Raw genomic sequence first — 11302 nt, forward strand, 5'->3', positions numbered from 1 at the left:
AGCAGAAAATCTACTAGAACAGTATTTTAGAATTAAAAGGATATTTAACTCTAAGGGGAGTTCTAATATTTATAGGTGTGGGATGTCAATTAAAATGAAATAGCAGTTACCAATTAGCCTCCCCATTTCATCATGAAAAGGTGAAGCTTTAAATGCCTACATAACAAACCTGACATAATTTGGATTGATGACTAGGGTTGATTATGTCCCTTTCCCAAAGTGCTTGACATATCAGAGAACAAGGTGACCTTACAAGTAATGTACTTTGACACTTCTAATGGTATGTTAGTCTCTTAAATGAGTACTCATGTGAGACTTCGTCAGACAAAGATTGGCTACTCTCCTTTAATCACACATTGAGGAAAGATAATCAATGTGCAGATTGGTTGGCCAAGAGAAAGAAACATGGTTCAGCTACAAATTCATCTTGTATGCAGTGGGACTCAAGTCCTCCCAGATTAGTTCCCTTCTTCTAACTGATAAAAAAAAGGTCATAGGAATATTTATGTGCGATGTCTTATTTTGTTTCTAGTAGTGATGTCTATAAGTGAGACTTTCCAATAGACATCACTACTAGAAATAGTAGATGGAGGAGAAAATATTGGAGAAGTGATCTCTTAAGTCTCACTTGTTACAGAAGCAACACTTGTAAGTCAAATCACTCGGACTGTTCCCCAATGTACAAGATTCTTATGTTAGTCGATAGACGATAGCTATCAAAAGCTCAAGCACTCTCAGATATAACATCAATCCCAAGTAGCATAGAAGTGCAAAATTCATTATTCGTATGACCTAGACGTATCCCATTCAAGCATGTCTAAAAAATTCTATTATATCTTCCCATCAGATGAGGTACCAATTGACAAATTGTATTTACGCTACTCCACCAAACACCAATTTGAGTACACAATCTTAAGTTTTTCGTAAATAAAATGAGCAGTCAGTCAAATTTCATCCATTTACTGAGTTTTTTCCTCGTGCTCTTTTAAATGATAAACATCAATTCCTGAAATGTAGAAGTTAGGAATAAGGATTTTTTTGGTGTTGACCACTCATTTTAAAAGAGCTAGTATAGTATTTTGCAATTAGTTTCATGATTGATATATCAGCAAATTTTACGTTAATTGTGGAGGACCTAACACAACTCTCCTCCTTTGCAAACAGCTCCATGGAATGAAATATCTGAAGGAAAAACCTTTTTCTTTGGTTACACAGGAAATACATTTCAGATGAAAAAGGTTATAGCATTTTGAAAATAGTATTATACTGATAACACTGGCAAATTAGGGACAAAGAAAATAGAAGAAAACAGAGTCAAACACCAAGAACAAAGAGCAAAACTGAGAATCTTTATTGCTTATAGAAGAAGAACTTAGAACAGAGAATTACAACTGAAAAAGGTTCAACTGAATTGGGATTCAGTTGAACTTCTGTACCCAACTCTAACTGAATCCCAATTCAGTTAGTCTCCAAATCACAATATGCTCAAAAAACTCCCTTCCCATTAGTTAGAGCTCTTATTTATAGGATTCTTTAACTAACAGAATTCAGTTAGTTATTGCTAACAGAGTTTGGTTAGTTATTCTTATTACTGCTAGGCTGGTGCCTAACATACACTTTGGTAACAAGAGGTTTAGGCATTCTCTTAACCCTATCATATACTTAGTTAAATTAGTAATCTGATTTACACAGATTCTGGCCTTTTGTCACTTGTGCAGCACGCCTTTCCTTGGCAATTTCGGTTTCTTTTGAATGTGATTCTGTCATTTAAACAATAGAAGAATTAAGTTAGACATACATTAAAAACAATTTCAAATCATTTACAAAGAAAGTTGCGACCTTCTGTTTTTCCAGTGCTTCATAATCTGTCCTCTCCTTCCACTTACTCTTGCGTAGTTTTATCGGCCGATTTCCAACATACTTTCCTGAAACCAAGACATCATAGTCAGGATACATATTTGATTGCATTGGCCACAATATTGTCTCCTTACATTGACAAGATTCAGAGACAAATTGGATAAGCCATTAATACATTCATGCATAAAAGAAACAATAAACCATCATGATTATGGTTTAGAATTGTAAAGCTATCAATCTCTAGTCAATATTATCAGGCATAAAATATCTATACTGAATCAAAGCACTAGTCACAAGACTAAATGTACTTAGACACTACAGAGTAATGCTTAAAAGAGAAGCCCATCCGAACTTACTAACCATTCATTTCTTTAACAGCAGCAGCAAGGTCAGCAGGATTGGCAAAGCTCACAAATCCATAACCTTTTGTTTTACCAGTCCGTTTATCTCTGACAACCTAGACAAGATCAAACATAACTTCAGGTCATTAAGCAAGACCTACGTTAAGATACACAAATATTAACAACTCTGTCCCTTCAAACAAAAATCTGAAGAGGAAATAGAAAAATGCTCACAGAAGCACCACAATCATTCCTAAACATAAAAATAATTTGAGCTAGATGAGTAATCCACTTACCCGTGCCAAGTTAAAGGAAGGGAATCGTGAAAATGCTTTTGAAAGAACATCATCATTCACTTCATTACCAAGATCGCCGCAAAAGAGCCGATAATCATCTAATTAGCCAGAAAAATAACAATCAATTCACGATTCTAATCTAAATTCAGAATCTTTAAAATCACATACACAATATAGGCTCCAGGCAAACAAAACACTCGCAACGGCATGGACACACAATCCAACCCACTTATACATAACTGAAATAAGGAGTAATAGATCATCTTTCACATGCAAACTTTCAATATACATAAAATTAACTTAACAAATCTGTAAAACTAAATAGTAATGACTAGAACATAGTCATCATACCTTCTGGCCACTCTGCGAGGATGGGATCCTCCCAAGATTGGCCAGCAGCTTTGCGAGGAACTGCTTTCTTTTTGGCGTCTGCTTTGTGCTCGACATCGCTGCTTGCAATTGCTGCCTTAACATTCTCAAGAGCTTCCGGCGTTATTATCTGTGCATCCCTCTCAAATAACTGTTGTGCCTGTTCAATCACACAACAAATTCAATCAATTTTTGCCACCTTCTATTTTTCTTTTGAGAAATGCCAAACACACCCTCTTTTGAAAACACTTTGTACCATTGGTTGAAATTTATAGGAAATAAAAAATTCCAGTGGGTCTCATTTCTTATTTAATGAGTTTCTTTCCTGATTTTATAGTTTTTAATCAATTTTAACCAATAATAGAGTGTTTATTAGAAAGGTTGTGTTACTAGCACTTCTCTTTTCTTATTCTAAAGGAGGACAAGACCACCGTGCACCGACCTGATATTGTGGCACAGTGGAGTATACCCCTGCCACCGGTGCTGGCACAACAGGACCGACGATGGGAGGTGCCGGGATTTGCACGGACGGAGCAGCAACATAGGGTGCAGCATAGTGAGTGGTTGCAGGTTGCTGTAGATGAAAGGGCACAGGGAAGTAGGAGGAGGGGTTGGAATAGGTGAATTGCGATTGCGGAGCTGAGGAGGAGGAAGAAGATGGTGTCGTCATGGATCGCAACTCGAATGGAACGAAACTGGAAAGCAAAACCATCATTTTTATTCAATAAGATATCAAAGTAAATGATTTACTATTTCCACACTATAAAATTACAGGTAATTGTTTTACAACACACATTTTTATTTTGCAATACTATCTCATGATATAGAGAATTGGCAGGATTTTGAGAAACAAATTCATAGAAATTTATTGGCATACTTATTTTATACATTTTCGACACATGACAATGGGAAGGAACCAACAACATTGAGAAATGAGGTGAACACCGAAGAAAGCAGATAAACAGAAAGTTGCAGAAAATAGAGGTATAAAATTCACCAAAGACTTTGAGCAATGTCGAGCTCAGACACAGAGAAAGAGAAAGCCCTGAGGTTGAAGATGACAGGGAGGAACCACCGGACCGGTGAGAGAGTACAAAAAGAATACGAGCATGGTCTAGCTTTTAATATGCTTTAAAAACCCACGTAAGTTTCAAAGTTATTTTAAAAACATATATTTGTTTAAATTTATTTATTGAAAGAAATGTTTATTTTAATACAAATATTTTTTTTTTAGTATATTTATCTAAATTATTTAAGCTTAAAAATAAAAAGAAAATTCTCTATCTATTTCTTAAAAAAATATTTATATAAAAACACAAGTTATTTTTTAAAAGTTTAAATAAATTTTAAAAAAAAAACTACTTATTGTACCTAGTTTTTTCTAACAAAGTGACCCGACCCGACCCGCAAAGTTCGCAACTGAGTGGTTATATACTGCCCAGAAACTCACAATTAACCATGGCGGGGTCGGAGGCTTCTCCAAAAATCCTTTTAGCAAAGCCTGGACTCGTCACCGGAGGTCCCGTCGCCGGTAAATTCGGGCGTGGTGGCGGCGGCGATGACGACTCCACTCAGCTCCGTTCTCGTCTTCCGTCTGCGGCATCCCTCAACCTTCTCTCCGACTCCTGGGATTTCCGCATCGATCGCTTTCTCCCTGTAAATCTCTCTTCACTCTCCTTTCCTTTGTCACACAACAAAAATGTTTACTATTAATTGCCATTGCATTTGGAAAATGTTGGCAGTTTTTGACTGAGAATACGGACTTTACTGTGATTGGAGTGATTGGGTCACCTGGAGTTGGCAAGTCCACTATTATGAATGAAATTTACGGTTTTGACTCAACTTCCCCTGGTCAGTTTATTCACTCAATTTAACTCTTCTTTTTTTATAACTTTTTATTTATTTTTGACTTTGATGCCTAAGCCTGCAGGGATGCTACCACCTTTTGCCATACAGTCTGAAGAAACTAGAGCTATGGCACGGCATTGTTCCACGGGCATTGAACCAAGGATTTCTACTGAACGTATTATTCTTCTTGATACCCAGGTAATAATATCAACATTCCTTAATTTGCATCATTTTTTCATTTTCTATTGCTTCTACTGTTCTTCTTTGTTATCTTATGTTGGTTTGTGGGATTTTGAGTTATATTTGTGCCTCTCTTTTTTACATGTAGCCTGTATTTAGTGCTTCTGTTTTATCTGAGATGATGAGACCAGATGGCTCTTCAACGATTTCAGTGCTAAGTGGAGAAACCTTGTCAGCTGAATTGGCTCATGAACTTCTGGGTATTCAGGTAATAAACAGTCACTCCTAAGTAGAGAATATCCTTTTAATACAAATATTATTATTAACTTTCTAGCTTGATAATCATTGATGCTTTTTTTCTTTCCTGCAACTGTTACTATATCCGATTATCTTGACTATGTTGGGTTGCTGCAAGGAACCTTTCTAGCTTGCTGTTCTTCTAGCATCCATTTGCCATATTGTGCTGGTGGTGTCAGAGGGAATCCATGATGATAGTATGTGGCATTTGATGTTGACGGTATGTGTGTTATATTTGAAGATGCTTCAAGTCCTGTTCAATAGCTTGATGAGACCATTTCCTGTGATGCAAATTGTGTAGCATTTGAAAAACAGTTGTGCCCCTGGTTCCATCTGTTATTACTTATCTGAATTCATCCAGTGGGTATCTTTTTGTCTTTTCTTAGCTCAGCTTTTTGCTATAAGCGATGAGTTGTTATTAGATCAATGGCTTTGATGGAACATTATGTGGCTACACTATATAAAATCATGTGGTCTGAGATACATTCATTATGTTTACAATGACCATTTTGATGAATAGTTGCAATTCGATAGCAATTTTGCAGTATTTTGGGCTTCCTTGTTTAATTTAAAATCCTTGTACATCATGTGCAGATTCTTAATTCTTTTATAATTTTATGTTTTAAAGACTATTAATATATTGAAAACTGAAAAGGACTGATCATGCTGTACTTGTATCATGTAGGTTGACTTGTTGAAGCATGGTATCTCAGACCCATCCTTGACGACTTCTCTATCACAGAGCTCTAGTTCTGGGCTTGAGAAAGATAAGCTTCCTGAACATGAAGAATACATGGCTACTCCCGTGTTTGTACACACCAAGTAAGAAACATCATTCTGCCTCAACATCATTCTGAACTGTTTGGCTTTTGTATTTAATTAATTAAGCAAAGTAGGATTCTTGAAAAGACAAGCCCAGCCAAGACCTGGAGGTAACTAGTGAATGAGAACTGACGAATGGTTAACTTGTTTGGCTTGATTAGCTGCTTGCTACTAGCAACATTCCATCTTGGCTGGACTTTTTTTCTTCTATAAATTTTCCTTCAGATATCCTCTAAAATTAAGGTCTCTGTCACAGTGTCACCTACCACGTGTCACTGACTGTTTGAAAATATATAAGAAAATCAAGAACCAAAGATGAAGGGCTAAAGGCAAAAGTAAAATGAATTGTAAAAGAGGCTTAAAAGTAAAGGGCTAAAGGCATATGAAGCCCGGATTATCCATTTAAAAAATTTGTATCATATTATCATTTGCCACAGTTCTATCTTGTATCCACTTCCTTTCCTTAATTGGAATAAGGTTGCTGCATAGTGAAGCACTCATCGGTATTTTCTTTTGACTTGTGTAGGTTGCAAGATCAAGACTTTACTCCTAGTAATTCTGTGCAGTTGAGGAAGGCACTCATGCAGTATTTCAGACCATCCTATTTTGTGAGAGAACACACCGAAAACAAACCTGAAGAGCATGTTTCATCTTCTCCGGTTCATGGCAGTCAAATGGATTCTAACATGATAAAATTTTATGCGATCCCTCTCAAGAAAAAAGACGAAAATCCAAGAGCTCAGCATGAAAGTTACGTTTCTGCACTATGGAAATTGCGTGATCAGGTTCTTTCTACACAAACAAATGCCTCACAAACACTACTGTGCAGGATTTGTTAAGTTTTTCTACTTTGCTAGTTGCCACTGTTATATTGCTTCCTTTCTTGTTGACCATTTTTTTTTTTTTGGTGAAATTCTTGTAGACCAGTTAGTTTTAATAAGCTACAAAATTGAAGACACGTTATATGTTTTCCTGTTTGTCAGATTTTATCAATGAAGTCACCATCTTTCACAAGACCAGTGTCAGAGCGTGAATGGTTAAAGAATTCAGCCAAGATATGGGAACTGGTAAAAAGCTCCCCAACGATATTGGAGTATTGTAGAACACTTCAACATTCGGGTATGTATGGGAGATAATTACGAAATGTGGAAAGATTCGAGACATTCTCTGAAATTGTATTTCAATTCAAGATGTATCTTTTTTAATGCAAAATCATAATGAATCAATTGCACATTCTTTAAGCTGATTTTATTGCTGGTGAATACTATTGTAAACCTATTATTAGTAGAATATTTAGTTACAAAAAGTCAAAAACAACTAATACAGCATTCCTTGAAGTGTGAGACGACAGATATAGATTAGCATACACTCGTACAGCATTCAATTTGGTGTGAGATGACAATAATTTTAAATTACTTTTATTTAACTAAATTATTAGCATATAGTACTTTTCATGTATTACAAAATTTTAATTAAAAATAGTACATTTTTATTTTTAAAAATTTAATGTTTTTTCTTTTATTTTGAATTTTGAAGTGATTTTTTATGTAATTAAAATTATTATATATTTTTTATTTAAACAATTGATATAAAATATATATTAACTAAGATTAAGATAAATAATAAAATATAAAAAATGAGATAGATTGTACAGTCCATTTAAAATATTTTTTAGAATTGATTAACTGGATTTTTTTACACAATGAGAAGTTGAATTGCTTTAAGTAATAAAGATAATATCATTATAAGAAAGTGTGAAAATTATAAAATTTTAAATATAACAAATCATGTGAGCAGTTTGAATAAATGCCCTTGTATTTTTCAAAAAAAGGTGATTTAGAACCAAGGCCAACCCTTAATCTCAAGGCAAAAGAGCCAAGGCCAACCCTTAATCTCAAGACAAAAGAGCCAAGGCCAACCCAGCCGTACCGAAATTAAGTAATCACATGAATCCCAAGATTAGAATGTAATATACGTATATTTGTCTTATTTTGAGAATTATACTTTATTTTATTATTTACAAGGAAAAATAATGAGTATTACATAAAATATGGGGGGGGGGGAGTATAATTATAAAGAAATAAATTTGTTGATTATACTTAGCAACATAAAGTAAGATGTGTGCATAAATTACTCTGGAACAGTCCCATTCAGGAAAAAAAAACTCTGGATCAGTCAGTTTATTTTTTGTCTAGATCAGGTAACCTCCACCGGAAACAATCCTGTTTGAGTCCTAGTCGGTTTAATTAAAATAAATAAATACTTGTACAAATAATACATTAGGTAAAAGATTATTGTAAATAAGAGCAAGTCCTTTTAACACGATCACATACATAAAGTGACGACAGTATATTTTAAGAGATTCAAAAGTTCAAAGCGAATTTGTTTGTTTTCACCACTAATTCGTTTTATTGTTAAAAAGAAAAAAGCTGCTTTCCACCTCTTAAATGAAGGCAAAACAATTTTTCAGGATTAAAAACAAACATCCAGAACATCTGCAACTCAGCTGCCCCATATTCATGGTTCAGGCTTGGACTCCCATGGTTGGTACCTGGTCCAGTTTCTCTGCCCTGGATTAAGTGCATGTCCTTTGGAATGATAGATATACTGTTCACCTTCTCCAGACAAATTTTCTTTGTGTTCAATACCATACCTTTTCGGTTTCAGTAAAAGAAGCTGCAACCATTTCATTGCAATATTATTATCTGGGACTTCAGATTTTCTTACCATAAAGCATTACCAAGGAAGTAAATAGGAAAGAAAAGAATTACCTCATCTCCTGTGTGATCAGTGATGAAGTGGAGCCAACCATGCCATTCAGCTGGAACCTGAGAGGCATTATATCTAGTCTTCTCTGCATATTCAACCCACCTGTGCCTTCCTGCCAAATATTAAGAAAACAATGGCATTTATAAATTTGATATTATGTCAAATATGGGGGTTTTACCCTCGTGTTTGGATAAAGCATTATAGAATTTAAAATGTAGGGAATATAATTACATCAATTTAATTCATTTCAATGGTAAAATGATCTGTTTGAATATCCATTTGACAAATTACAATTCATCTGAAACAATGTCCTTCATTGACAGAGGAGAGATTCATCAGTTGCTATTTCTTTGTTAGGTTTTGCTGCTAAGACATTGCTAACTTTTACTGAGCAACACTACGGACATAGCCCTTGAATCATCTATTCACTTCACCCAAATTCGAAAACATCATTTGTTGGATGGAAAAATAGCAGAAAGATATCAAAAGCAAGAGTGAAGAAAAACCAGCACAATGTTGATGACTGAAAGGAAAATGAAATTGCAGAAAGCTGAGAATTTTTCTTAAAAAAAGTGTATTTTGTTGACAGAAGAAAAGGATCACTAACTAGCACTATGTACTTTACCACAGAAGAGAGGAAAAGATCTTGGGAATTTTAAAATATATTACTGATTCCCAATAATCCATTCTCCACCGCTAATCAGACCCCACAGGCAGCTTACAATAAAAAGCTTCAATATATTTCTGTTTTCAAAGACTATCCTTCCCCCTCACTGTGTGCGCACGCACAATCCTCACAATTTGACTGTAGTTCTATTTGTTATGTTTCTTTTATTAATATTTTGGCTTCTATGATCATTACTCTCAACCTAATTGCACAGATAGAGAGCTGTTGTTAATATTTATCCTTCTTGTCTCAATTGCTTGTATGGTATTTTGATTGTTTACTTGCTAGGCTTGTAGTAAGCCCAAGATAGACACATAATCATTTATAGCTTCTCTTCTACTCTGTATAGCAACTGTTTTGAGGCAGCATCTGAAAAGCCATAACACCTCACCATATCCTTTTCTTGTTAAATATGTCATAGTGAGAATTGAGATATCCATGTGCAATAATTGGAATGCTTGATGTTAATGGCTGTTGTCCAAATGCATGGTAAACACCTTCATTAGTCCTTAGCTAGTCTAGCCATGTGTAATTTATTAGACTAATTGACTAAACCACACACATACAGATTAAGACACAAAGAGCAGGGCACCTACCAAACTGTGTGTCTCCAAGCTTCTCATAATACTTGTTACCAAATTTATCAACACCAACAAGTGTTGCCCCAATATTGTGGATCTTGGTTTGCCTACATAAATTCAGAAAAGAATTAGATTGGAAGAGGAAAAATACTAGTATATCACAGGAGTTAAGATCTTTCAATAAAATACCAATAACGATACAAAATTATATAAAAACTGAGCCCTTCATTAACTTTACATAAACTCAATCTCTGTTCTGACAGCTTGAGACCAGTTACAAGAAAAAGAAATAATCTAAATCTAATTGCAATGAACCATATACTTCCACTCAAATCACCCTAGAGAAAGCTATTTCCCTTTTATCTCTAAGAGGGCCATTTGAAGTGACAAAGCTAATGTTATATATGTTTATTTTTGTCCTTCTCATATTCCTCCCTGAATAATAACAAGAAAGGCTCCTTCAATTGCATATATTATTCTACTATGCCTCTCCACATCCTATCTTTTCATCAAACATTTAAAAACAGCAATAAGGAAAGACCATGAGCAAAAACACAGTGAAGAGATATTCAAGCATCGAAATTAATAATTTGGCTTTCAAAGAAGGATATATATATAAATTGAGAAAGAAAAAAATGAAAAGATCAAGCAAAGCAATTGACTTACAAGAGATTTCCATCCGGAAGGCATCTCCTGAAAATTCAAACAATAATGTAAAAGATATCAGCACAGCACAGCACAAAATGCCCAACCCTCGAGTATCAATAGATAAATCTACTTTGTTCATGGAATCAAGGAACCCTCAATAATCTCCACGTACATTTCTCCGGATAATGCACAGCAAAAATCCTTTGACAATCCCAACATTTTATGAACAAAGAGCTATTAAATCAACTCTGAGTTTCATAAATTGCATTTTTCGGAGAAAGCGAAATCGAAAAGCAGTGGAAAATTATAAGAAATGAAAAAAAAAAAGAGGTACAATAACAGGAAGATTGAACTAAATAATAACAATTCGAAGCGAAAAAAAAAAAGATTCGAAAAATATTGAATGAATTGTTAGGGGAAATTTAGAAGCGAAGGAAAGAAAAGGGACAAACAGGTAGCCTTCATCCTTGAGCTCCCTGAGGAAAGCGCCGAAACCCTTTTCTCTGACCGATTTGAGTACGTTCTTCACCACTGACGCCATCTCGCTCTTCTTCCTCCTCCTTTCCCACACCCTCTTCTCTTTTCGGGTATTGCTAAGGCAGCGTTTGGTGACACCCAATATAATTG

The 11302-nt window shown here is 34.9% G+C and overlaps 3 protein-coding genes across 3 annotated transcripts; 1 reads left to right on the forward strand and 2 right to left on the reverse strand.

Moving 5' to 3' along the window:
- Positions 1-1329: 1329 nt before the first annotated feature.
- LOC114373679 (RNA-binding protein 42-like) lies at positions 1330-3996 on the reverse strand. Its single transcript, XM_028331193.1, has 7 exons — positions 3861-3996; positions 3306-3558; positions 2846-3023; positions 2495-2592; positions 2218-2314; positions 1840-1925; positions 1330-1760 (listed from the first exon to the last, which is right to left on the reverse strand). Exons 2-7 carry the CDS (start codon positions 3531-3533, stop codon positions 1707-1709), a joined length of 741 nt encoding a protein of 246 aa, XP_028186994.1. The 5' UTR covers positions 3534-3558; positions 3861-3996; the 3' UTR covers positions 1330-1706.
- A 299-nt stretch (positions 3997-4295) lies between these two features.
- Positions 4296-7324, forward strand: LOC114373678 (protein SMG9-like). The gene is made up of 8 exons (XM_028331192.1): positions 4296-4519; positions 4606-4714; positions 4794-4909; positions 5040-5159; positions 5319-5408; positions 5874-6010; positions 6537-6795; positions 6994-7324. The coding sequence occupies exons 1-8, from the start codon at positions 4322-4324 to the stop codon at positions 7144-7146; spliced, it is 1182 nt and encodes a 393-aa protein (XP_028186993.1). The 5' UTR covers positions 4296-4321; the 3' UTR covers positions 7147-7324.
- A 948-nt stretch (positions 7325-8272) lies between these two features.
- On the reverse strand, positions 8273-11290 carry LOC114373978 (probable NADH dehydrogenase [ubiquinone] 1 alpha subcomplex subunit 12). Its single transcript, XM_028331557.1, has 5 exons — positions 11128-11290; positions 10694-10720; positions 10043-10134; positions 8782-8891; positions 8273-8686 (listed from the first exon to the last, which is right to left on the reverse strand). The coding sequence occupies exons 1-5, from the start codon at positions 11214-11216 to the stop codon at positions 8528-8530; spliced, it is 477 nt and encodes a 158-aa protein (XP_028187358.1). The 5' UTR covers positions 11217-11290; the 3' UTR covers positions 8273-8527.
- Positions 11291-11302: the final 12 nt, after the last annotated feature.

This window comes from Glycine soja, chromosome 11 (genome assembly GCF_004193775.1).
Source record: "Glycine soja cultivar W05 chromosome 11, ASM419377v2, whole genome shotgun sequence".
Taxonomy (NCBI): Eukaryota; Viridiplantae; Streptophyta; class Magnoliopsida; order Fabales; family Fabaceae; genus Glycine; species Glycine soja.

Bases quoted from the DNA above. Each gene is read 5' to 3' on its own strand.
- LOC114373678 (XM_028331192.1), top strand. From the start codon at position 4,322: ATGGCGGGGTCGGAGGCTTCTCCAAAAATCCTTTTAGCAAAGCCTGGA. The intron at 4,520-4,605 runs GTAAATCTCTCT...AAATGTTGGCAG, and splicing joins GCATCGATCGCTTTCTCCCT to TTTTTGACTGAGAATACGGA. The intron at 4,715-4,793 runs GTCAGTTTATTC...CTAAGCCTGCAG, and splicing joins TTTTGACTCAACTTCCCCTG to GGATGCTACCACCTTTTGCC.
- LOC114373978 (XM_028331557.1), bottom strand. From the start codon at position 11,216: ATGGCGTCAGTGGTGAAGAACGTACTCAAATCGGTCAGAGAAAAGGGT. The intron at 10,135-10,693 runs GTAAGTCAATTG...GAATTTATGTAG, and splicing joins CTTCCGGATGGAAATCTCTT to GCAAACCAAGATCCACAATA. The intron at 8,892-10,042 runs GTAGGTGCCCTG...AATATTTGGCAG, and splicing joins GCTTGGAGACACACAGTTTG to GAAGGCACAGGTGGGTTGAA.
- LOC114373679 (XM_028331193.1), bottom strand. From the start codon at position 3,533: ATGACGACACCATCTTCTTCCTCCTCCTCAGCTCCGCAATCGCAATTC. The intron at 3,024-3,305 runs GTCGGTGCACGG...GTGATTGAACAG, and splicing joins CCACTGTGCCACAATATCAG to GCACAACAGTTATTTGAGAG. The intron at 2,315-2,494 runs GTAAGTGGATTA...GATCTTGTCTAG, and splicing joins CTTCCTTTAACTTGGCACGG to GTTGTCAGAGATAAACGGAC.